General features: G+C 45.5%; 1 protein-coding gene across 1 annotated transcript; it reads right to left on the reverse strand.

Moving 5' to 3' along the window:
* Window positions 1-664: 664 nt before the first annotated feature.
* LOC121444655 (WD repeat domain phosphoinositide-interacting protein 3) lies at window positions 665-24,857 on the reverse strand. The gene is made up of 10 exons (XM_041646555.1): window positions 24,677-24,857; window positions 17,047-17,121; window positions 13,745-13,846; window positions 11,466-11,553; window positions 9,932-10,026; window positions 8,414-8,604; window positions 3,724-3,809; window positions 2,859-2,960; window positions 2,081-2,202; window positions 665-1,830 (listed from the first exon to the last, which is right to left on the reverse strand). The coding sequence occupies exons 1-10, from the start codon at window positions 24,741-24,743 to the stop codon at window positions 1,724-1,726; spliced, it is 1,035 nt and encodes a 344-aa protein (XP_041502489.1). The 5' UTR covers window positions 24,744-24,857; the 3' UTR covers window positions 665-1,723.
* Between the last annotated feature and the right edge of the window lie 2,306 nt (window positions 24,858-27,163).

Below are 27,163 nucleotides of genomic sequence, written 5' to 3' on the forward strand. Positions count from 1 at the left end.
GGTGTGGGCTGGAAAGTTGACTGGGGAGGCCACTAACAAGGCTTTGCCCAGGGTCATACACCCTCAGCATGATTAGATGCCAGGCCCTCTTGTGCCACCCATCCTAGCCTCGTGCCAATCCCGCGGTGCTGGAGCACAACACTGCCTCAAATCCTGGTGTATCATCGCCTGTCACCTGCTTGCCTCCCCAGTTCTGAAGCTCCAATTCACACTGGGAAGACCCACGCTTCAGGACCACTGCAAGTTGGAAACATTGAAGGATCATCACACTGCCTGCCCCCCAAAACTGCAAAAATATTATATAAACCAGTCTGACACCAGCCAAAGTATATAGACGAGCGGTGCCTCACAGAACCTTCCGAAGGGCAGCTTGCTGATACCTGTGAAAACAGGAAGCCAACGCTGGTATGGCAGGGGGCAGTGACACCAAATTTTTTTTTATGAAGTGTTCCATCTGTACCCGCTCTCTGGATGGTCCTAAACCATACAAACTCAGTTTCTCTTTTCAGAGGCTGTGCTGATGAGGTACCCATGTAACAGGGCACTCTACTCCCATCTCAATGACCTACAGGTCTGCCCTGCAGCAGGTGCAGGACCCTAATCCCGTTATATACTCAGGATGAGAACATCTGGCTTCATTACACATGGCTCTGCTCTTTACAGATAGAGTACAACAAAATTAGTCACTTTTATTTCAAAGAAACAGTACAAACAAGTGTGCAAAATTAAGTTTCATGATTAAATACACATAAAGTAACATGCATACTTGACATCAAATCCACAGTTAGCCGATTACAGGAATATGAAGGAACTGGCAGAACTCAGAACCTGCTGCTGGGCACAACTTAAATGTTTGCAACCCGAAATCAAAACCGCAAAACCGAGCTTCTTAGAAGATATGTAAAAAACTAAACATATACCTCGAGTGGCACAGAAACACGGAGCCTGTAGCCTGTGTCAGTACCAGGATGTGCCTGCCATCCCCAATGCTAGCGTGTGTTCCTGTGGGTGTTGGAGAGATGAGACAGGGTAGACGCCACACACAACTGGCAGCTACAGGCACATGGAAATTGCACTGAGAAGGCCCCTAAGTTAAGTAATGCTTTCTTCTGGAAGTGATTTTTAAAGTCTATGTGTTACTTTGTTCCCTAAAGGTAATGGGAAGTTCTGTTTTAGCCCAAACTAAACCAGGAGACCCTGCCTCCCTCGCAGCCTGAGGACTGTGCCTCAAGCGGGATGTAACTCATCCTGTTCTCTGGCAGGTCTGGTGAGAACCCCAAGCATGTGCTCTGAACAGTGCTCCTCACGTGTGGCGGAAGGTTCTCTACCCTTCTGGAGTGATGTAGGACGTAAGCCTGACACACTCATCCCTACCAGCTTCCACTGACTCGTGCTTGGACAGTCCCCAGGGACTGCAGGGAGCCTGCTGGCATGAAGGTGTGGTGGTGTCACTAATGCTAACATCACAGCTGAACTAAAGGGTGGTGGCCAGCAAGAGCCTGAGATGCTCAGAGCCACAGAGTCTGCAGAACCATGAGGACGAGTCCTTTTGATATGGGAATGAGAAGCCTTGCTCAGGAAGGCAGACAACCACGTATGGCTTCGAGACCAAGGTCCTCGAGAGGGTCCTTGAGCCCCTCACCCACAGGCCTGGGGCACTGGCACCAGCCCCAGGAGTCCACAGGGCGCTGGGTGGTGGCATCAGCTGCACTCACAGGCAGAGTCACAGCTTGTCATCGGTCATCTCCAGGAACTGTGCACACACATCACGGACACACTCGCCCTTGGGATTGAACAGGAACTTGTAGTAGCTGCCGTCTGCACAGATAGCTGGGAGGGGAGACCACATCAATACATGAGCACAGTTACAGCCCGCCAGGGTACATGCTCATCTAATGAGGACTGGCAAGTCACCTTCACAATGCCCAGATCTACCATCAAAGCATTCCTGGGAAAATGGAAGGGTACTAATAGCATCCTAAATGCTGAAGGCTTTGAGTAGGCCTCACCCCAGCCACAGGACTTGGTGCAGTCTGGACCACATGCTGAGGCCTCCCACACAGATGAACTAACTACTCACCAATGACTGCATTGGGCTCTGTTCCAAAGGCACAGATGCATGGGGAGCCTGATGGAACCTGGAACTTGGAGAAGCTCCACTTGGAGCTGAAGTATTTTGGAAGGAAACTGGCTGATGCCAAACTGTAAGCACAAGAAGAAAAGAGAGGCTTTACATTCACAAAGACAGAGACAGAGGTGTAGCTGGCTTGATACCACAGCACTGCTGAAAATTCTGAAATTCTTTTACAGCTCAGAGCTGTTGTTATTATTATTATTATTTAGTTTTCTGAGGCAGGGTTTCTCTGTGTATAGTCCTGGCTGTCTTAGAACTTGCTCTGTAGACCAGGCTGGTCTTGAACTCATAAAGGTCCACCGGCCACTGCCTTCCTGGGACTGGAGTTACAGACAGTTGTAAGCTGCCATGTGGGTACTGAGATTGAACCAGAGCCCCCTGGAAGAGGGGTCAGTGCTCTTAACTCATGAGTCACCTCTCCAGCCCTGGACGGAGTGATCTCATTTCTTATATACAAAGTCATGGTTCTGTAATAAGACAGCATGGCTCTCGGCACAGGAAGGGGCACAGGCTCTCTTGCCATCAGATTAACCCTCGACGAGCATGGCAACATTCAGGAACTAACCTGCCCAGAACCAAGTGTCAAAGAACCTGACAGTAATGGGGCCTTGGAAGTAGAACAACAGGTGCAGGATCATTCCACATTCACTTTCAAATCCCACAAACACCTAAACTGACATCAGATTTGCCCTTACAGGTAACACAGGGAACTCCTAAAACCCACCTAGACTGTTTATTCCTTTTTGGATCTTCAGCTGCAAAGATGTGCACAGTGCCGTGATCACTGGACACACAGATGAGAGAAGCGTCCTGATTGAAGTTGATGCTGCAGAGAAACCAGACAGGGCTTGGGTCTGTGCAGATACAGAGAACCAGAGAGATCCAACTCCCTTGTTGTCAACACACACAATGCACTAACTAGCCCACATCCCAGGTCTCAGCACTGTCGTGTCAAAAGCATTCACCATGGAACCAGGGATCACTCTCTGTTCACCAGTGCCCCTAGGCACCACTGCTGATGCCTGTGTGCCAGTGAATGGTGTGGGGTTTCCTGAGAGGACCTCCATGCCAGTTTCAGGAGGTTCAGGTGAGAAAGGCATACCCTGCCCTGAGGAGGTGGCTCCCAAGTGTGTCGTAGCAGGCAATGGCTATATGCCTTCTGTGCTGACAGCAGACATGTAGGGGAGTGTGCCTAGGGCCAGGGCACACAGGTTAAACTTCCAATCTCAATACCCACGGGCCAGAAGTGGCCAGGGTGGTGGCAGGCTCTTGCTGTAGCCATGGTATGAAATGCTGCCTGGAGAAGTGTTCACTCTCAAAACGAAACAAACTGGCTACAATAATTATAGACAAACCAGCAAGGCCTCTACCATAAAGGGGGAAGTAAGCACCACAGGGAAGGAAGTTGGAATAGAGGGAGATGGGAAGAATTTGGCAAACATCCATGCTGCAGCAGGAGAGGGAAGGCCCATAATAAGAAGTAAAATCAGTAATAAAAAGAGCTGAAACCCAATAACCTAACAGCTCAGCCACCCCCTCCCACCTGTGCCGCCACCCTGGTTCTACTGCTCCCAGGGTGAAGCCCTTACCAATAGATATTAGCCGCTTGAGATCCTCTTCGTAGCTCCTGGACTAAATGCCCTGATGAAGTATCAAATATTCTTATAAGGGTCCCCTTTGAAAAACAGTGAAGTGTTTCATTATCAACAATTTGTAACTCTGTCATCAATCTGAAACGATTTACATAAAGACCCATTGGCCCCGACAGCCCTGTATCGACTCGCCCACAGCACCTAGAATCCAGTGTGTCTCTTGTCTGCTAGCTCAGGCACAGCGCAGGAGGGGCCACAAGACCATCCCCCGCCTGCTGCAGGTCCTCTCCACAGGCACCAGGCCCTCTTCCTTTCAGGAAATGAGGCAGCACAGAATGATAGGAGAACTTACACACCAACTGCACCAACCTCCCTGAGCAAGAACTGTGCTCAAAAGACTCAAAACTTAAAAAAAAAAAAAAAAAAAAAAAATGTTTCCTTAAAAGTGAAACATAAAAACAGTTTTTGTGGACGATGACCTGGCAACCTCTGGAGATGCCTCAGGGAGGGAAACTGCCACAAAGTGTCCTAAACAAGCCTGACAGGCACTGGATCCACCTAACCAACCGCACTGCTCAGTCCTATCAATGGCAAGGCCGTACGAATCCAGTCTAACAAGATGAAGTTCAAGTAAATTCTAGAGAAGAAAACATTAATTACTGCAGAATCCAGTGTTCTAACAGTATTCATTAAAAATAAACTTGTTAAAACAAACAAATACTTGGAAGGCAGAGGCAGATACATTTCTAGGAGTTTGAGGCCAGCCTGGTTTACATAGTAAGCCCTTGTCTCAAAACAAAAATGAAAAACAAAACCCCAACCACCAACAGCCCCACCTACCCCCACCCAGAGTTACTAGTTTATCTGGTTTTTGTTTTGTTTTTGATACAGAGTCTCATACTGCACCAAAGGATTGCCCCCGCTGGTCCTGAGGCCATAATGCTCCTGCTTCAACTCCCCTGCCTGTTTCCAAGTGCTAGCATTACAGAAGTAAGCCATTAAGCCTGGCTATAGTTACTAGTTTTATAAATATTACATTAAATGAGTGACAGAATGGAATATAAAAAGGTTTCTAACTGGCAAAATGAAACAGCCTGACGTTGAGTAAAATGCTTTTACATAAGAACATATTTTGTAACAAATAGGTTATATATCTACATATATATAATAGGTTTCATATATATATGACTATCATGTATTTACTGAATACTTGGATTTTTGTTTTGTTTTGTTTTGAGACAAGGTTTCTCTGTGTAATAGTTCTGGCTGTCCCGGAACTCGTTTCGTAGACCAGGCTGGCCTCCAATTCACAGACATCCACCTGCCTCTGCCTCTCAAGTGCTGGGATTAAAGGTGTGCACTATCACTATTTACTGTAGTAATACTTATTACTTATTACAGTAAGCTGTACTTACTGAATATTTGTATCCATAAAAAGGCTGGAGCTGGGCATGGTGGCACAGAAGACATCAAGTTCATAGCTTGCCAGGGTTACACTTAGTAAGGCTCTCAAAATAAAAATAAAACAAAACACTCCCCCAAACTACTGAGTTACAGGTAAGTCTAGGCTACATAGTGAATTCCAGGAAAGTGTGGAACATACAGAGACACCTTGTCCTAACAAAAGAAACATTGGCAGCATGGTTTACTGTGGCATATCGGTTGTTACTCCTGGCAGGTAGCTGTGCCTTGCTGCTGTCACCCATCAATACAAGAACGATACCATATTACTTAAATTAGGAGGCAGAGGCAGGCACATCTCTGTGAGTTCAAGGTCACCCTGGTCTACAGAGAGAGTTTGAGAATAGCTAGGGATACACAGAAAAACCATTAAAAAAAACTGTCTCAAAAAAAATCAAAGCCGGGTGATGGTGGCGCACGCCTTTAATCCCAGCACTCGGGAGGCAGAGGCAGGCGGATCTCTGTGAGTTCGAGACCAGCCTGGTCTATAGAGCTAGTTCCAGGAACAGGCTCCAAAGCCACAGAGAAACCCTGTCTCAAAAAAAAACAAAAACAAAAAAAAAAAAATCAAAACAAAGCAAACAAGCAAGCAAATAAATAATTAAACCAAATTTCTGCTGGACTTGAGGCACGCACCTTTAATCCCAGCACTCGGGAGACGGGGCAGGAAGATTTCTATTAGTTTGAGGTCAGCCTGGTCTACAGAATGAGTTCCAGGACCCTCAGGGCTGTTACACAAGGGAAACCCTGGCTCAAAACAAAAATAAAATGAAGGAAGAAAAGAAGGATGGAAAGAAGGAAGGAAGGAAGGAAGGAAGGAGAAAAGAAAGGAAAATACCAAAATTCAGAGTCAAGTTTGTAATGAATGTGTAGTTTTATTGTCACTATAAAGCTGATAAGAAAATTCAAGTCAAATCATCATAAGCTGACTCTGGGGTCAGCCCAGTGTGTGCATAAAGCCTGAGTTTTATCTAAGCCACACTGGTAAATATACAAAGTTCTGCCGAGTTGAGAAAACAAAAAAGATCACACATGTCCCACATTTCTAATGGATTCTGATGTGTGTGTTCATCTAGTGAGGGTGTCCACAACTGTATATACACAATTAGAGGCCAAGGGTAAATGTTCGGTCCTTTCTCTATGGCCCTCAACTTTATTTTTTGACCCAGATTCTCTCACTGAAGCTGGGTCTCATTATTTCAGCTACAATGACTGGCTAGCAAGCCCAACAAGGGAAGTACTTACTGTGCAAGTACCAGGAGCGTACAAAACTCATTTTTATTTATTTATTTATTTATTTATTTATTATTATTTTTTTTTTTTTTTGGTTTTTTCGAGACAGGGTTTCTCTGTGGTTTTGGAGCCTGTCCTGGAACTAGCTCTTGTAGACCAGGCTGGTCTCGAACTCACAGAGATCCACCTGCCTCTGCCTCCCGAGTGCTGGGATTAAAGGCGTGCGCCACCACCGCCCGGCTACAAAACTCATTTTTAAAAAGTCAGGAATGGCACACATCTGTAACCTCAGCGCCGGGGATGTGGAGATGGCGGGGTCACTAGTGTTCACTGGTAGTCAGCATAGCTGACTTGGCAAGTTCCAGGCCAATAACACACCATCTCAAAAACATGGCTATGTGAAGAACATCTGAAGTTGACCTCTAGTCTCCACACACGCATGTGCACACGATCACCTGCATACGTGTAACTGAGGTGTAGGGAATTGAAAATGAAGAATCTAAGGGTAAAAGAATTTTTAAAAAATCCTTTGCCAGATAAGCCCATCCTACCGACACCAGTTTCTATTTATTTATTTATTGTTTGTTTGTTTAATTTTGAAGACAGGATCTTATACATACCAGACTGGCCAAGAATTGATTCTTTTATCCCCACCGCCTAAGTACTGGTAACAGGTATGCATCATTATGGCCCACCTCCTTTTGTTTTGAGGCAGGGTCTCACTGTGTAGCTCTCGCTGGTCTGCGTGGACCAGACAAGCCAAGTGCTGAGATGAAGGCATGTGCCACCACCAGACCAGGCTAGCCTGGAACGTCTAGAGCCTCTGCCTCCCAGTGCGGGGACTAAAGGTGTGCACCACCATGGTTAGTGTAGCTCTGGAGAGCACATTCAGGGAATTGTATATAGTTAGGTAGGCATTCTATCAACTGAGCTACATTCCCAGCTGAGAAAAACCCCATTTCTAAATCTATAAAAACAGTCCTTGTCTAAGAGGCTGAGGCAGCTACCTAGGCCTCTTGGTAACCAGGACAGGAAGAAGTAGACTTGCTAACTCTCTGCTGTTGTCCACAGATACACTGACCACTGCTGTCTATTAACAGCAGCTCAGGAAACAACTAGGCAGGGCAGAGTCTAACTGTGACTTCTCCCAGAAGGCTGAATCCACTGATAGAAACACCACTGGCTTGTGGGCTCACTTTAATTAATAATTTCCTACAAGGTGAAGTTGGGCTTACTGTCCTAAGTGGAAACCATAGTAAAAAAAAATACTAATTTTCAGAAGCTTATGCAGTGGTCAGCAGATAAAGGTACTTGTAGCACAAACTTGGCAACCAGAGTTCAATGCCTGGAACCCACACAAATAAAGAAAACCAGTTCTACAAAGCTACCTTCCATCCCTCACGCTCCCCCCTCAAATAATCTAAAAATAGGTATAAATTTTTGGTTTTCACTTCAGACAAAAATAAAGGACAACACGGTTATGGGGGTTTGAGTGAGCAGCATTCCCCTATAGGCTCAAATGTCTTAACACTTAGCCCCAGTAGCTGTTACTGCCTGTGGAGAGTATGGAATCTTTAGGAGCTAGAAGCTTGCTGGAGGAAGTACAGCACTGGGGTCGGCTTTGGAAACCCACTGCCCACCCCCATGCAACCTCTCAGCTTCATCTGTTGTTATGGATTCTCCCTCTGAAAGTCAAAACAAACCCTTCCATGGCTGCTGCTGGTCATAGAGCTTTATCCCAGCACCAGAAAGGAACCAACAGAACGGTCAATGTGCCAAAGTCTCATCTGTGGTTAAATCAATGAGGAAGTATCCTTAGGCAGTGTCACCAGAAAACCAAGACCTAAGTCCGCCTCAGTCTTCCGAGGGCCCCGCTTAGCAGTCTGTCTTTACTGGGTTTGTAAGGAACAGGAAGTAAAGCAGACAATGTTGGAGGCCTGGCCTAGACCCCGACCCACAGTCAGATCTCACTGGCATGAAGGCCTGCACTTACTTTTTCAGATGCAGTTGCAATTCGTGTTCCCTGCAGGTTGAGAGCAATGCAGCTCAGGACGCCCTCATGTGCGGGAATGTCCACTGGTGGCTTCTCGGTGCTAGCCAGGTCCACAAGCTGTACGTGGCCGGTGTGAGTGCCGGGGAAGGCGAGAAGGGAGTTGTTACTGTTGGGACACAGGACACAGAGACCTATGCAGAGACAGAGAGAACTGGTTGGAAGACGACACTGGCTAAGCCTGTTTCCTCAGCCACAAGTCAACTATTTGTGGAGTGTATCGACCTTGGAATAGTCACTGACTGGAAAGAGTCTTGGGGCTGACCAAGCTGCTGCCCACGAGACCTGCTTACACAGGGAACACTTGCTGAACAATTTACTACTCAACACATTTATCTATCAGGCGTCCGTCTTCCATAATGCCAGCTACTGAGAATACAACAAAAATTACAGAATTTAAGAACTACTCCATCAGCAATAACACAAACTCTCAAATACTTAGAGTCAATCTAGACAAAGATGTAGCACAACATGCAGAGACCCAGACATACTTCCCAAGGCCGTGGTTGGAAAAGCCAGCTTTGCCTGTGTCTAACTCATCCACAGCCTTCAAAGACATAGCTAAACCCTCAGCACACAAGCTGACAGGGAGGGTTATGAGGAAGAAAGGTCCTAAAAGACCCCCCCCAAATGCACAAAAAATGTAAATGTATAAAGTAAGACCGGAAGATTAATTTTAAAGTTTCAGCAATAATGGCAGGGTGGTACCAGCATATGGATCACTGGAAAAGAATGGAGAGTCCAAAAGAGACTTTTGATTCTTACTCATCAAAACAAAGGGAACCAAATTAATGTAATACACAAGACAAAAACAATACCCTGTATCAAAAACAATGGTTCTCAGCAGGGTGCGGTGGAGCACAGCACCTGCAAAATCCTAGCACTCAGGAGGCTGCGGCAGGAGTGTGTGTAGGAGGCCAGCCTAGGCTATGAGAACCTGTCTCAATAAACACAAGTATTCAGAGAGCTGAACATGTACTTCCTGGCTAGTGTGTCAGCTACTCTGGGAGCTGAGTCAGGAGAGCCGAGTCCTGAAGTTCAGGACTAGCCTAGCAAGACTTCACTCAAAACAAACAAAAAAGAGGTAAGAGAGAAAAGGAAAAGAGAAAAATGAAGGGAAAGATGGGGTAAGCATGCAATTTATAGCACAACATGACTGAAGGGAAATGACCATTTCTGCGACAGTATGAGGGTGAGGTTGGATACGTAAGTCAGTTACAAAAAGTCTACTCAAAAAAGAAGAAGAAAAGGCCAGAGCTCAGCAGCTCCCAGTGTGGTTAGCTCCGGAGGCAGTCAGCAGAGGAAGAACCCCAAGACTGTGGTAAGGGTGTGGCATCCAGGATGCTAAGGGAGCTCGGGCAGGCAGGGAGGAAAAGCTAGCACTTCCGCGCTTGTCTGAGTGCTCACAGGGCACCCAGCCTCTTCTGTGTCCCCACTGCTGCCTTCCTCTCCAGTTCTCACCTTTAGGGTTATAGCAGGTTTCAAAGACGTGCAGCTGATGGGGATTGTGTGTGAATGTAAACACCTTAATCATGGAGTCCAGAACCACAACAATTCTGAAAAGAAAAATGCAATCAGAGCTCCTCTCCTCAAAAGTAAAATAAGCATTTTGAGATTTCTGTTCCCACTGTGAAACTCGGAAACACAGGATACCTCACACAAAAATGACTGGGCTAGTTTTTATTTTTTGTCAGGGTCTCAGCTCAGTCTCAAATTGACAGGGGTCCTCTTGTCTGATCCCCGAGTGCTGGGACTGTAAGTGTCTATCAACACACCTACTTTGTGTTATTTTTTTTGAGTTAGGGTCTCATACAGCCTGAAGTGGCCTTGAACTTGTTACATACTCGAGGGTGGCCTTAACTCTTTATCCTCTTGCCTTCATTTCCCAAGTGTTGAGATTATAGGTGTGTGCCACCATTCCTGTTACAAACAGGTCCAATGTGGCCAAGAAGGCAAAAGCATAGGGGCTGAGCACAGTTGGAAGGGCCCACCATCCTTCAGAGCACAGCTGGATGGGTCCACCATCCTTCAGAGGCCACTCTCAGAGGAACTTCATGAGCAGACAGACATCTCAACTAGAGCATTAGCAAGGTGAGACACATCACAGAATTACACTCTTACTCTTAAAACATTTCTATAATTAAGGAAATTGTACCAGGAGTTGTGGCACAAGCCTGAGAAGCCCCTCCTGCCACCTGGAAAGCTGAGACAGAATAGAAAGACTTTAGGGCCAGCTTGGGCTACCTAGTTAAAAAAAAAAAAAAAAAAAAAAAAAAAAAAAAAAAACAAACCCTGATCAACAAACTAAAACAAAAACAGAACAAAACACCACCCAAAAAATTTCCAAGTAGAAGATTATTAGCTTGGGTCAAATATTTGCATTATTACAGCCTCTAAACACTACCATAACTAAGCTAAGAATGATGCAGGAGCAGCTCCCACATACACTCAACTCTACAGCTAACATACAGGGAAATCTTAGGAACATGACACATAAATCACATCAAGTGAAAACACAAGGGATAGTGATGAAGCTCTTCTTTCTCCCAGTCAACAAGCTAACAGGGTAAGCTATGTAAGGCAAGGCTGGGCAGGGCCGGCTACTTTCAGCAGGGAAGAGTCAATGACAAGATCAGCTTCCAAGTTCTCCTCTACACGGGACACCCAGTAAAAGGTAGCAATTGACGAAGCCCAGCTGACACTGCGGTGGTGCTTCACATGCAGACCTAGGGACATCCCCATGCCTACCCAGAACATCCCTCTGCAGAATCTAGCAGCCAATCAAATTTTCAGCCTTCTTCAAGGCAGAAGGAACAAAAACAAAAACAAAGTAAAAAACAAACAAACAAAAAACAGTGACAAAAAAAAAAACACCCTCTTCTGCTATGGGTCATAAACTAGTTACTGACATTTCAATACACTATTCCACAGAAAATCATTGTATCTGTTTTTTCAGGAAAAGAAACTCCACTTAGAAAATTACCACTGAACCCACCTATCTCTCCGCAACTTGACAGCTTTGACCTCCGTGGAGAACTCTATCTCGATGACTGTCTTCTTCTTCAGGTCATCCCAGATCATCACTGAAACACCAGAGAGTGCATATGGCGTCACAAGTGGCCCACAGTGCAGAGCTGCAGGTGGCATCTGACACGTGAGGCCAAAAGGCAGGGTATGGCCAGGCTTGCAAGGCTAGGTGGAGCTAGCCCTCAGAACCCTTCCCGACTCACACAAGCACAACCAAGGTCTTAGGAAACCTACCTGTCGTACACACTCAAGCCTGCTTCACCTGAATGAGCTAAAAAGCAAGAGTGACGACAGTGACTCGTCGAAGTGTTTCAGTGCCAGAGAGAGTGAAGAGGGGGCTGGAGATGGCCTGGTGGTTAACAGTGCTTTCTGCTCTTCCAGTGGACTCAGGTTCAGTTCTGAGCACCCACGTCTGGTAACTCAAAATCACCCATAATTCCAGGTCCAGGGACTCCAATGTCCTCTTCTGGCCTCCTCTGGCACTCACAAACATGTGGTGTACACTCAAATACACATGTACAGAAATAGATTTTTAAAAACCGGCTGGGAAGATAGCTCACTGTTGAGTATTGTCTAGCATGCCTTTGGAGGCCTAGGTTCAGTTCCTAGCACCATAAAGAAAAGGGGAGAGTAGGGGGGAAAGCAGGAGAAGGAACCGGCAGTTGGCAAAGAGAAGGCTCAATAGGTAAAGTTTCTGTGCTGAGTCTGATAACCTGAGTTCACTACCTGGAACCCACCGAACCCACATGGTGGAAAGAGAACCAGTTTCTGAAACTTCTCTTCCTTACCCCATGCATAAATAAATAATTTTTAAAATCTTTAAAAATGATGATAGGTAGTAGGGAATATAAGACTTAGCACAAAGAAAAGGGGAGGGGCAAGATCCCTACCCATAACCACACTACTTTTTCATCTCTCTGCTCCTGATTCTAAAACAAAGGCAGAACTGCAGGGCCAACCTCACCTGAGTGCTGGCTGTTTCCCGTGTGCATAGAGCTCCACTGAGAACGGCAAGCCTAGGACCCATTATCACCTCTGCCTCTGTACATGGTCCCCTTTCTTTCCTTTTTGGGAACTCGGTAATAGAAACAAAGCCTCAAGACACCCAAGGTACTTTCCCGCCCTCACAATCCTTTCTTTTTTTCCTATATCAGACATGAGCTATTCCAATTCTTTACCAGAAACTAGCTTACCTTCCCAGTACACCCTCAACTACCACTTAGTTGCTGTGGGATAATGCTCTTGTATCTTGTAAAGATTTGTCAGTCTTTTTGGTTTAATAAAACGCTGACTGGCCAGTAGCCAGGCAGGAAGTACAGGCACGGCGACCAGACTAGGAGAATTCTGGGAAGAAGGAAGGCAGTCTGCGGTCACCACCCAGATGGAGAGGAAAGAGATGAGAATGCCTCATTGAGTAAGGTACCAAGCCATGTGGCTAACATAGACAAAAATTATGGGTTAATTTGAGTTGTAAGAGCTAGTTAATAATAAGCCTGAGCTAACAGGTCAAGTCAACCAATTTATAATTAATATAAGCCTCTGTGTGTTTTGCTGGGACTGAACAGCTGCACGACCAGGCAGTACAGAAACTTCCATCTACACTTAGTCTCCCTCATCCCCAAGACACGCCCCACTTCATTCTCAAGTAACCCTCCATCTTCCCTGTGCTTTTTTTCTCTCCTTCTTTTCAGGTCTTTTCCCCCCTCACGCTTTCTTCCTTCAGATGGGATCAGCTGTGCTCACTTCCTCCTTCTAACAAAAGCTAGATTAAGCTCAACCAAGGGTGTGATGGCTACAGTGAAAAGAAATTTTAGGAGGGCCATACCTCTCAACTGTAATTTCCTCTAACATATATATATATATATATATATATATATATATATATATATATAACAACAGATCCACACCAATACTGTAACCCATGCACCCACAGCCAACCTGGCTCTTTGTTCTATGTGAACAACAAGTTAATGTTTCTATGAGTCCATGGCTTTCAGCAGGGGAAAAAAAACTTCCCTAGACTTTGCTTTACCAATCACAGTTACACCACTACCCACTACAGGTGAAGCAAACCTCAGTCATTAACAGTTGACCTCCACCTACTCTCTGGAAGCTCCTTTCCCAGTGGTTTTCAACACCCCAGAGGACTACTAGAGAGGCTCTCACATGGTTACAGACATAAGACGCTCTACAAAATTCAGGCACCAAGACATACATGGCAAGGTTTTAAAGACAGGACTACTGTACCTTTGTTGGGAGGATATTTCGGCTTTTTTCCACCACCAACTAAAGCTAAATAGTTACAGCGAAATAACATTTCCACGTGGCCAACTCCTCCTTCTAAAAATTCTGAAATGATAATTTAAAAGTTAAAATGTTTAGCAAATGGGAAAGTGACACCATGCAACGCTAAGCACTCTACTCATTTATTTACTTGTTTTTGAGCCGGGTCTCACTATGAAAGCCCTGGCTCTAAGCCCTGCTTAAAACTTAAGAGCTCTGCCTGCCTCTGCCTTCTGAGTGCTAAGATTAAAATAGGTACCACCACAGCTGACCTAGCCAGCATTTCATTCCCTCACTATTTCAAGTGTGCGGGTGCTTTGCCTGTGTCACATCTGTGTATGAAGTGTGTGCCTGATGCCCACAGAGGCTAGCAGAGGGTATTAGGAAATCCTGGAACTGGAATCGTAGAAAGTCGTGAGCTGCCATGTGGTGCTAAGAATCAATCTTGACTGCTGAGCCATCCCTTCAGGCCCTAGCATTTTAATCTTAATCATCAATTTGTAACCAAATACCATCTGAAGTAGAAATGGTGACTACCTCAGAAAACAGTCAGGCTTTCCTGACTTCTCTCAAGTTTCTGTCATTGTGAGCAACAGTCTCTTGAGAGCTAAGAACAAATTCCCTGAGAAACTAATTGAGTAAAAGTGGAAAATGTGTATGTGTGTGTGTACACACATATACCTAGATAAATCTCTCTCTTTTTCTCTTTTTCTTTAAGACAGGGTCTCTATACAACCCTGGCTGTCCAGGAGCTCACTATGTATTCCAAAGTGGCCTAGATCCTCCTCCTCTGCCTCCTGAGTGCTAACGGTGTGCACCACCACAACCAGCTCCCAAATTCATATTTTAAGATGCAACAAGTTCTATAGATTTTGGAGAAGTAAGCAGTTGTGGTGCATACCTGTAACTCCAGTACTCAGGAGGCTGAGGCAGGAGGATTAAGAGTGCAAGATGGCTCAGTTGGTACAGAGCTTGCCATGCAAAGCCCGACTATCTGAGTTTGATCTCCAGAACCTTATAATATAGAAGAGAACAGAACCCACAAAACTTTGACTTCAGCATGTGCACCCAACACTGCACATACTGAAGAGCACAAAGCTAGTTTATACTATATACAAAGACAGTCTCACAAGTAAATAAACCAACAAATGGAAGAAGTATACTAGAAGCCCTAAAGCGAAGGCTAAGTCAATCCGTGATTTCACGTGTGGGGTGTTTATGTGTGTGCATGAGAACTATTCTAACCGTCTGTTGTACTAAGAGATGGGAAAGAAGGGAGGGTGGGTGGGTGGGTGGGTCAGCTGATCACAAATAACTCATTACTGTTAACGCATTACTGTTGAATCACAGCGATTGTACTTTTAGTATTGATGTCTGTATGGTTAGTTGTATGTCAACTTGACACAAACAAGAGTAATCTGAGAAGAGGGAACCCCAATTGAGAAAATGCCTCCATAACATTTGGTTGTACGTCAGCCTGTAGAGCACTTTCTTAATTAATGGCTGGTTGATGAGAAAAGTCCAGCCCATTGTGGGTGGTGGCACCCCTGGATTAATGGTCCCGAGTTCTATGAGAAAGGAGGCTGAGCAAGCCACAGGGAGTAAACCAGTAAGCAGCACCCTCCACGGCCTCTGCACCAGCTCCTGCCTCCAGGTTCCTGGCCTGTTGAGTTTCTGCCTTGACTTCTATCAACGGACAGTTACGTGGGCTATAAAAGTTGAATAAACCCTTTCCTCTCCAAGTTGCTCTTGCTATGGTGCTTCATGAAGGAATAGAAGACAGTGTCTGTTTTCAGTCCGAGACAGGGCTCTCACTCTGTAGAGAGTGCGGAGATTAAAAGCTCACACCACCATATCCACTGGTGCTTTATTAGTCAGGGCCCCACTTTACAGCTAGAACTCACACTTCTCTGCCTCAGCCTCCAGAGCACCGGGATTACAGATATGTGCAACTTCAGCGGGATGATAATTTCCTTTTATAGAGCTAAGATAGTACTGGAATCAGAAAATTTAAAACCCGACTTTGGAGAGAAATGGTTATGATTCTTCATTTTCTTTTTTTTTTTAATATTTATTTATTATGTATACAATATTCTGTCTGTATCCCTGCAGGCCAGGAGAGGGCACCAGACCTCATTACAGATGGTTGTGAGCCACCATGTGGTTGCTGAGAATTGAACTCAGGACCTTTGGAAGAGCAGGCAATGCTCTTAACCGCTGAGCCATCTCTCCAGCCCCATGATTCTTCATTTTCAATAATTTATCTAAAATTTGTTCACTTATTGTTAATGCTTTATTATCCCAGTAGTTAAGGACCAGGAACTGACAAACATTTAAGAAAAAATATATAGGATGAGAAAGTAAGCTGAAAGTAACTCTATTTATCAAAATTAATCATAAAAATGAAAAGCACAATTATTTTATTTACCTATACAATTTCTAGTTCCAGCTTTTGGAAATTTTTATTTTATGAAAACACAGACTAAGGAGCTAGAAAGATGGCTTAGCAGTTAAGAATAGTGGCTGCTCTTCCCAAGGGCCCAGCTTTGACTGCCAGCACTTGTAGCTCTCAACTGCCTGTAACTCCAGTTCCAGGGAACCCAATGCCCTCTTCTGGTCTCTTGTGAGCCAGGCATGCAAGAAGTACACAGACATACATTCATTACACACACACACACACAAATTTTAAATAAAAAACAAACAAAACATGGATCAAGACACCAAAATAGCTAGGCGTTAGTGGTGGAGGCACAGGCAGGTGGGTCTCTGAGTGTAAGGCCAGTCTGGTCTACACAGCAAAACCCTGTCTCGGGAAAAAAAAAAAAAGATATTGAAATAAATAGGAAGAATTATAGTTTATCATTATAAAGAAAAATTTTCTCTTTCCAGACTGTTTTGTTATGAAGCCCTGCTTGGTCTTGAACTCACTCACAATCCTTCTACAGCAGCTTTCTGAGCGCTACGATCTGAATGCCAGGGTTACAGATATGTGCCATTAAACCCAGCTATTATTAAACCCAGCTATTAATACTTTGTAAATGCTGGACATTTACATAACTGGGATTAAACCCATGATCTGATGTCTCTAGTTTTACATTCAGGAAGAAAAGTGCATTAAATACACCTTATTCTTCCCAGCAGAGGCAGCAGGACTGAAGATGTGAGGAGGAAGAGAAACATGGTCGCCCCGTTTACAAAAGGTCAAGGTCTTCTCTCTAGACTGAGGGCTAAGAGGGGGAATTCAGCAAACGATCGCCATACCGTACCTTGTTTCTCTTTTTCTTTGAGTGGATCGGTGTTATAGACTCGGAATCCATTTTCCATTCCACATGCAAAACATCCTCAAGTAAGAAACATGGAAGAGACATGTTAATCCCCAGGGCTGTTGCCAGCAGAAGGGGTCCAGGGAAGCTTCTGTCACATGTTCAAACCATATATGCTGTGTACTAAGCCACAGCGACCTGGAATGTACTTTGGATGGGCATTTACCATGTAGTTTCCCCGCTCTGGGCCCTTCTCTGGCATTCCAGTGGGCCAGGTTTCTGCTTAAACACCGGACACACCTCTCACTAGCGCCAGAGTCTCACCAGACTCCCCTTCTACAACACAGTGCTTGAGTGCTGTGTCAGGTATAATGTTAGGGATGTGCAGTGCTAGGAGACAAGGTGGAGGCTGCTCTTTTCCAGCTCCACGGTGACCTCCTCGAGAGCAATCCTGAGGTCTCCCAGGACCTCACTCTTGATTGTTCAGGCTCCTCAAACTCCTGTCACAGTCACAAGTAGTGACTGACTTAGGACATCCCAGTCAGACACTGTCTCCAAGTCACATACTGAGAATGTCAAGGTCCAAATAAAAGGTACTGCTAGGAACTGAAAAAACACCCAGGACGAGTGGTGGTGGCACATGCCTTTAATCCCAGCACTAGGGGGGCAGAGGCGGGTGGATCTCTGTGAGTTCGAGGCCAGCCTGGTCTACAAGAGCTAGTTCCTGGGAAACCCTGTCTCAAAAAACAAAACAAAACACCCAAAAAACAAAAAACCACCCAGGTCTCAGGATGATATGGTGATTCCTATAATCATGGCAACATAAAACTACACTAATTAACTTCAACTATTACTGAACTCAAGCTTCAGCTGAGAGAAGGAAACCAAACACTTCATCTTTTCCTCCCAATTCAATGGTGCAGTTTGGTTCCTCACAGCAGTGGGTTAAGGGAGGCAAAGGTTCTCTGTGGTACCAGCTCTAGTCCACGCTTCACCTCCAGAGACAGAGAAGACACCTGCCTGCCTCTGGCCTCTGCATGAACAAATGATCTCTAAACCCACCAAGAGCAGCCAGTCGGTGATGGTGCATGCTTTCTATTCCCAACACTGGGGAGGCAGAGGCAGGAGGATCTCTGAGTTTGAGGCCAGCCTGGTCTACAGAGTTCCAGGACAGTCAGGGCTACACAGAGTAACCCTGTCTCAAAAACCAAACCGAAAAAAAAAAAAGTCGAAACCAAAACAAAAGAAAACCAACCAACCAAAACAAACAAAAACAATTCACCAAAAAACAAAAAACAAAAAACAAAAAACAAAAAAACAAAACACCAAGAGTAAATCTACAAATCAGTATAAGCCAAACCAAGTTGTAACAGACTCAATGCATAAGGCTACTCTAGCCAGAGACCTTGGGACTCCTGATCCTCCGGCCTCCACTTCCCCAGTGCTGAGATTACAGGACTCTACCACCATCCCTAGTATTGGTCCAAACCCATGACCTCATGAGAGCTAGGCATGCACTCCATTAACCGAGCTACATTCCTGTGACTGTCTGAGTAAGAATGGCCCCCTATCTGTCCATGTGCAGCTTTCTTTGGTTAAAAATAAAGAAACTGCCCTGGCCTGTTGATAGGGCAGAACTTAGGTAGGTGGGGAAGACGGAACTGAATGCTGGGAGAAGGAAGGTGGAGAGAGACACCACAGAGACACCATGGAGCCGCCAGAGACAGACATGCTGAATCTTTCCCGGTAAACCACTGCCACGTAGCGATACACAGATTAATAAAAATGGGTTAAACTGAGATGTAAGAGTTAGCCAATAAGAAGTTAGAACTAATGGGCCAAACAGTGTTTTAATGAATACAATTTCTGTGTGGTTATTTTGTGTGTAAGCCAGCTGGGCGGCCAGGACAAACAAGCAGGCCCCTCCATGCGACAATTGGCACCAACATTAGGGACTAAATCCACTTTAAACACCTGAGAGAGCTTAATTTTAAACACAAAAACAAAGAGTTTAACACAGCTTTTTGCTCTTTACTGGCTCCCTTAAGGGAGATTTTCCTGACTCAGCCACAGCAGGAAAACGTAGCGGTTTTAAAATGCCGGCTGTCTGGGCCACTGCCAACGCGAGCCCTGACTCTTTTAGGCAGGTCTGGCTACAGAGCATCTGAGTTGGGTTTGTGAGCAGCATCTCCATGCAGCTTGCTTGATGGCATCTGGACTGACAGTGTACCTGGAACTGGAGCAGTGTGCTCGGCTCAGAGACACGAGCAGCTCCACCATGCTGTACTGTGCAGAGCTAGCTGAAACTACCATATATCTCATAGTAATAGCGCGGCTTAAGTTTTAAACTGGGCAGGCAAACAGGTAGTACCGTATTACCCCTACTAATGGCACAACTTGAGTTTTTAAGAAGCACTTATCATTTTAAGAAGTGCTCCTGGACAGTCAAGAATTACAGATTCAGACATAAAAGACCTCTAAATGGGTGACAGTGTTGGATAATGTATGCAGGCTTGGGAGAGAGAGGAAGAGTGTAGAGTCATAAAATAAAGTTAATGCTTAAAAAAGGGGTAAAGTCTTTAAAGAGGCAGAGTACAAATAGTCATAGACTAAAAGGAGTAAAGAAAAATAAGCCACGTAAAAATGGAAAATTCAGAGAGTCTGGATTCTGTATATTATTGTGTTTTCTTTGAATTTTTTTGACTGTGAAGGAGCTAAGTACAGAGAGACATTTCATTGTATGAATATACATGCTAAACCAGCATGTATATTCTAAGGGTATCTTGACTTCAGAATTTGGGTCTAACGACATGTTGCTTGGGGAAAAAGAGGTTCTTCTTTTGTTTTCACAGAAGATGAGAACCTGTGGATTGCTTCCAGGCGAATACGGTTTCATAGACCACGCCCCCGAAAGGTCACCATGAACACCCTCAAAAAATTACTTTGCCCAGCTGCTGACTGGAATGAACCTAGCACACAGGATACACCATGAAAGACCTGATTAACAGCACCCCCAAACAGCAGGAAGCAGTATGGACAAATCTATGCCCATATTCTCAAATACTGACTATAAATGTTTGTTTTTTTACATTTAAAAGGGATATGACATAGATATGAATAATTTGCTTTGGTATGGATCTTGGTTTATTTGCTGTGGGACAATGGTCTGTATCCTGTCAATTATATTTTAAATAAACACTGATTGGCCAGTAGCCTGGCAGGAAGTAGAGGCAGGACAACCAGGCAGGAAGTAGAGGCGGGGCGATGAGAACAGTACAATTCTGGAAAGAGGAAAGCTTATTCAGCAGTTGTGACTCTGCCACAGAAGAAGCAAGATGTCATTGCTGAAAAAGGAACTGAGCCATGTGGCTAATACAGATAAAAATAATGGGCTAATGTAAGTTATGAGTCAATGGGGAAGGGGGAGGATTGGGATGAAGGAAGGTTGGATGGGGGAGCACGGAAGCACGGTTCTTAGTTAAGGGAGCCACCTTAGGGTTGGCAAGAGACTTGAACCTAGAGTGGCTCCCAGATACCCAAGCCGAGGTCCCCAGTTAGTTCCTTGGGCAGCTGAGGATGGGGAACCTGAAATGACCCTATCCTAGAGCAATACTGACGAATATCTTGCATATCATCATAGAACCTTCATCTGGTGATGGATGGAGACAGAGACAGAGACCCACACTGGAGCACTGGACTGAGCTCCCAAGGTCCCGATGAGGAGCAGAAGGAGGGAGAACATGAGCAAAGAAGTCGGGACCACGAGGGGAGCACCCACCCACTGAGACAGTGGAGCTGATCTATTGGGAGCTCACCAAGGCCAGCTGAACTGTGACTGAAAAAGCATGGGATAAAACTGGACTCTCTGAGCATGGCGAACAATGAGGGCTGATGAGAACCCAAGGACAAAGGCACGGGGTTTTGAACCTACGTAATGTTCTGGCTTTGTGGGAGCCTAGCCAGTTTGGATGTTCACCTTCCTAGAAATGCACGGAGGGGGGAGGACCTAGGACTTACCACAGGGCAGGGAAATCTGACTGCTCTTTGGGCTGGAGAGGGAGGGGGAGAGGAGTGGGGGGAGGGGGAGAAGGGTGGGAGGAGGGGGAGGGAAATGGGAGGCTGGGAGGAGGAGGAAATTTGTTTTTTTTTCTTTTCTCAATAAAAAAAAAAAAAGAAGCCTGAGATACTAGGCCAACAGTTTATAACTAATGTAGACCTCATGTGATTTCTTTGGGACTTAGCAATTGTCAGGACAGAAACCCTGACATTTATCGAGACAAATTTAAGGTCAATTTTGTTATATTTATATTTCTGATCTTGATTAAGGCATTGTGTTTGTGCAGCCCATTTAAGAATGCAATGTAAACGGTAGTCATTTATAATAAGACTGTAGTCATGTTAGTTAGGTTTTCTGGATATATAGATATATTTCAGTTAGTTATTCTTCAAATCTTTCAGAGACCTTCAGAATATGGCATTTAAATGTTTTAATAACTTAGGACTTTTCATGACAATGAGACACGTCTGCTCCTGGCAGCACCAGTTACTCCAAGAAGAGGATGGGCATCGAAGAGACTCCTTATGGAGTTGTTTAGCCATTTGGGCAAGAAACTGCTCTTGCCTGGATTGCTTAACTGGACATGCAGGACCCACAGAGAAATGACTGCTGAACTTGCCTAAAGGTGAGATGATCCTTCAGGGTTCCTGCTTCATGAAAGAGTCTGCGAAACATTCTGCAGGATACAGAAGAAAGTGACTAAACTGTCTTTGAAATTTCCTGCTTTATGAAAAAGTCTGTTGGATACTATGGGCCTGTAGGCTGAAGATGGATGCCCCAATGATACAGAACTTTGGGTGACTGTCCAGGAGGTGAGACGACTCTGTCAATTCTAGAGTTTTGGAAATTGCTTACAATGCACTTCCTGTTTACTTAGGTAATAGTATATCCTTCTGGAGTCTTTGATGGAGTTGAATAATTTATAGTTATAGTTTTCCTTAGTTATGATAAAAGATAAAGTAGATATAACTACTGTAACTGCAATTCTTGCTTGATAATTGTTTTCTTATATGTAATTTTACTATGTTAAAGTTAAAGCCTTCCTTTTTGTTTAAACAGAAAAGGGGAAATGGTGTGGGAGGTTCTTTTGTCTATGTGCTGCTTTCATTAGTTAATGAATAAAGAAACTTCCCTGGCCTTGTTGATAGGGCAGAACTTAGGTAGGCGGGAGGACTGGACTGAATGCTGGGAGAAGGAAGGTGGAGAGAGACACCACAGAGACACCACGGAGCCGTCAGAGACAGACATGCTGAATCTTTCCCGGTAAGCCACTGCTATGTAGCGATACGTAGATTAATAGAAATGAGTTAAAATGAGATGTAAGAGTTAGCCAATAAGAAGCTGGAGCTAATGGACCAAGCAGTGTTTTAATGAATACAGTTTCTGTGTGGTTATTTGGGGTGTAAGGTAGCCAGGCGGCCAGGACAAACAAGCAGGCCCCTCCATGCAACACCCATCAGCTCATATATTAAATACTTGTCTAGTTGGTGTAACTGGGAAAGATTTGGAGATATGGGCTTGTTAGACAAGGTGTGTCACTGTCAAGGTGGCTCATCAGGGCAACAGAAAAGTAACTACAACAATTTGCCAGCTCAAAAGCTATTTTCTTTCTTTCGTTTTTGGAGACAGGGTCTCTTTGTGTAGCCCTAGCTGTCTTGGAACTCACTCTGTCGACCAAACTAGCTTGAAACTCAAGAGATTTGCCTGCTTCTGCTTCCCAAGTGCTGGGGTCAAAGGCATGCACTGTCATGCCCAGCTAAAAGTGAATTTCTCAAGGAATTGTATAACTATTAATTCTGTAAAAGGTTTTATTACCAAAATTTATTTTAAAAAATACTGATTTTTTTTTCCTGCTCTTAAATTCAGAATGTTTGGCCAGAGGATGCCCATTGTACGTCTTACCCCTACCACGCTGTGCTAACTGTGCTTCTTCACAGTCCCCACAATGGGACCACCAGGTCAGTAATCCCAGGCTGCTCTACAACACTGCAGTCTGCTTTCTTCCAAGAACTGCCAGTGCTTTCAAAGGACAAGAGTAAATATGCCCATCTCCAAATCTAAAGGAAAAGCTTCCTACACCTGTCACAAGACAGACATTTTCTACCCCTTAGCTTTGTTTACCTTAGAAACATTATAGCTATCCTTCGGGTTTTGATTATATTGAATGCATCCCTCAAACCTCCTGAAACAGCTAGCCCGTGAACTCCAAGTAAATATATATAGATAAGATACACAATAGTACTACCTACTTAAAATTATTTTTTTTGTACCCCAGCACTTCAAAATAAATTACTTAAAAATTAAGAGGGATGGTGTGAGTATGGTATATGAAACAGGAGGATCAGCACAGTTTACACAGTGAGTGAGACTCCATCTCAAAAACAAAAATGGCTAGGTGTGAGGTATAGGGAGGGGATCTCTATGAGTCCAGAACAGTCCGAGATACACAGTGCAACCGTCTCAAAAATAAACTTAAAGGTTTTTTTTAAGAGGAAAAAAAATCAACTTCTTAGCCAGGGGCAGTAGTAGAATCAGCCTTGTAATCCCACCTACCCCAGAGGCTGTGGGTAGGAAGATCCCTTGGCTCAAGATAAGCTTGGCCAAGAGAACAAGATCCTGTCCCAACAACAACAGAAATCAAGTTAAGCTCATTTTTCTGGGATAGGAAATCATACATTTGCTTAAGTGCCTTCAAAAATCTTATTTTTGAATGCCAAGATGTTAAAACTCTTAGAAGCCCAGAATAACAGCCTTTAAGCTTTTCTCTTCCTTTGGGGAGATTTAGAAAAATGTAACTGAGCTGGGCGGAGGGCCTCACTGTAATCATTGCTCACAGGAGGCAGAGGCAGGTGAATCAGAGCTTGAGGCCAGCCTGGTCTACAGAGTGAGTTCCAGAGCACCCAGGGTTACATAGAGAAACCCTGTTCCGAAAAAAACAAGGAAAAAAAATAGAAAGGGGAACTTGACATCGGAGGCAGGGGTTCCTTGCCCACATCTTTTAGTACAGCACACAGTGATAAAAAAACATCTCCCCCAAGACCCCAAAACTCATAGAGCAGCTCCCAAAAAGGCAAATCATAGACGTCTTTTCATTCTATTGAACAGAAGAAAATACCGGAGGGGAGGAAGAGGGGTATTGCTGGGACCCGCATCAAGATGCCAGCCCACAAGAACCACGACAAACTGCCGCTCCGTGACCGGTAGGACCTTCGACGACACCCGATGGCAACGTAAACGCTTTAAGACCTTTATGCCCAGCAGTAAGCCTGCGTGGTCTAGGCACCCGGTACAAAGTGAGGCTGCCCGCGGGGAGAGGCAGCGCGTCCGCAGGGACATGGGTTGGGGGGTGTGCTCGCCACGCTGTGGTTGCCCTGGCTGGAAAAGCGGGGGGTGGGGATGTCTCCATACAGGGTGGTTCGGAGATCTCCCCCAAGAGTCTGGGGTCTCAGGGCGTGACCGAGGACTCCCGTTAGGGTCGAGGGGGACACTCGCGACAGACAGATCCGGGGCCCTGCAGTGTCGGGGTCTCCCGGAAGGGCTGGGGTTACTGCCACGGAGCCGGGCCCGGAGTCTCACCATGGTCCTGGTTGAAGCCGGCATACAGCAGCCCGTTGCCGTGGGGGTTACACGGCAGAAGGTTCATGGTGCCGTCACGGGGGGAGCGGGGGTCCCTCGCCCCTCAGCACCGCATTCCGCTCAAAACCCGACGATCTACCCCGTCGCGCGGCGCTAGGGCCGCCGCGGCCGGAAGCGACGGTCCTAGGGGCTTGCGTCGTGCGTGTGTCGTCAGCGCGTGCGTCGTCAGTGCGCGCGGGCCCGCTGGTGCGCGTGCGCGCGCGCAGCTTGCGAGCCCAGTGCGCCTGAGACTTTCCAGCCCTGGGAAGCTGGTGGCCGGGGAAAGCCGAGCGCGTCCGTGAGGGGCGGGGTGGACGGATCGGAGGAGGAGCTGCGGAGGGAGGTAGGTGCCTTGGCTCTCACACAGCCGGGCAGGATCGACGGGACCGCGCCCGACACGCCTGCCCACGTCGCAGACTCTCCCGGAACCCTAGCCGCCTTCCCACGGAATGCACGTTCCCCCCGAAGCAGCCTTCTTGAATTCGCACTTGCGTTTGCCAAGAAACGGACCCCCGCCAAGAAACCGACACAGTCGATCTCCTGTGTCTTTCTGGGCTCCCCCAACCGACTGACTCGTCTTCCCACAGATTCAAATTCCCTCAAGAGACACCTCCCTCACTCCAAGAGCCTCATAGGACACAACCCTAGTAGGAAAGTTCTCCCCCACTCCCGCCTTCCGCACTAATCACGGGGTGGGGGCTGTTGGTTGGGGTGTCCTGGTCACAGAGGTTTAGACCCCAGTTAGACCACAGTCAACTTGAATGGCTACTATTCTCCAGATCTCTTCTTTCCGCACCGGCCTCTCCCTAACTTTACCATCCTTTCCCCCAGTAAAGACAGCATCTTGGAAGTAGCGAGCCATCATGTAGGAGTCCTGTCCTTGAAGTTTTGGCCTCCAGAACTTTCAAACTGTGAGACTAATGCTTCTGTTATTTGTAAACTATCCCATCTTGGGTAATTTTCTGTGAGAGTTCTTCAGATGACCCAAGATATGCTCATCCATCTCTCTGCCCCATCCAGCAACCTGGGAAAGAAGTGAGTCTCACAGGGAGAGCTTGTGAGCTCCCTCCCCCCCACCTTACAGCCTGATTTCAGTTACCTCACTAACAAGCAGCTTTGATTTTGCTTATGAAACCCACATTTAATTTGAGGAAGCTTTTTTTCTCAGCAAAGTGAGTCTGGGATCTCCAAATTTTTGCAAAAACAAACACCACCGTGACATCTATAATGCACTTACTTTGTCTACATAAATTTTAAATTTTAAAGATTTATTATTTTTTAAGTGTGTGTGTTTCTATGTAAGTGTATGCCATATGGGTGAAGGTACCCTCGGGGGCCAGAAGAGGAAGTTAGATTCCCCTAGAGCTGGAGTTAACAGGTGGTTATAAGTCACCAGATGCGGATGCTGGGGACTAAATTCAGGTCCTCTGTAAGAGCAGGGGGTACTCATAACTACTGAGCAATCTCTAGCTCAATTGCTAGCCTAAATAATATCCGGTTAAAAAAAACTTTCTGGGTAGGAAAATTTCTGCAATGCAGCCATTTTCACAGGGCAAATGAAGACATAATCGTGTGTGATATGTTTTAATCTCAGAGTTTGGAGAGAAGCTCATACACCTGGGATTAATGAACCCATGCTCAGATTTTCCAGTGAATGCCACAGGGGAAAATGACAAAGGTTCACTGGGGTTTAACCTGCATTTCAGCTATACTTTCTGTGTATTCACCACCAAAGCATGAACACTTTTTAAAAAAAAAAAAAGAATTTATTTATTGATTATGTGTTGTGTCTGAATGACTGCAGGCCAGAAGAGGGCACCAGATCTCATTACAGATGGCTAGGAATTGAACAATTGAACTCAGGACCTCTGGAAGAACAGCCAGTGCTGTCAACCACTGAGCCATCTCTCAGCCCCAGCATAAATACTTTTCTTAATATGTTCCATTTGATAACTTTCATTCTACAGAAATTTGCTGTAGCACTTGCTGGCTCTATCGCTTTTTCAGGTCCCCATAATAAACTATGACAGACTCGGTGTGAAAAATGTATCTATTCTACAGCAGTCTGGAAGGCAGAGGTTCAAAATCAAAGTGCAGGAGGGTTGTGTTCACTCTCAAAGGTCCTGGGGAACAAAGGCAAAAACCCTCTGGGCAGCCTGTATGTTCCATAGATATCAGCCTTCCAAAAGGCTCCAGGTTCCAGGAGTTTACAAAAAAAACAGGTCTGGACATGGTGTGTGCATGTGATGTGTTCCCTAAGCTGAGGCATAAGAACCTATGTGGAATGGCTGACTTAGCTGGGGCTCTCTCCCACACAGCCCACCATCCATCCCAGCAGCACTGAAGAGGGGCGGGAAAGACATTTAAGGAACTTTCTCCACCCAGCTGGATGCCCACCCGTTAGCTTCAAGTCTTCAGTGGACCACACAGCTGTGCTCCATCTTCTCT

Source organism: Microtus oregoni, unplaced genomic scaffold (assembly GCF_018167655.1).
Source record: "Microtus oregoni isolate MIOR12 unplaced genomic scaffold, Mior012 000134F_ref0000037, whole genome shotgun sequence".
Taxonomy (NCBI): Eukaryota; Metazoa; Chordata; class Mammalia; order Rodentia; family Cricetidae; genus Microtus; species Microtus oregoni.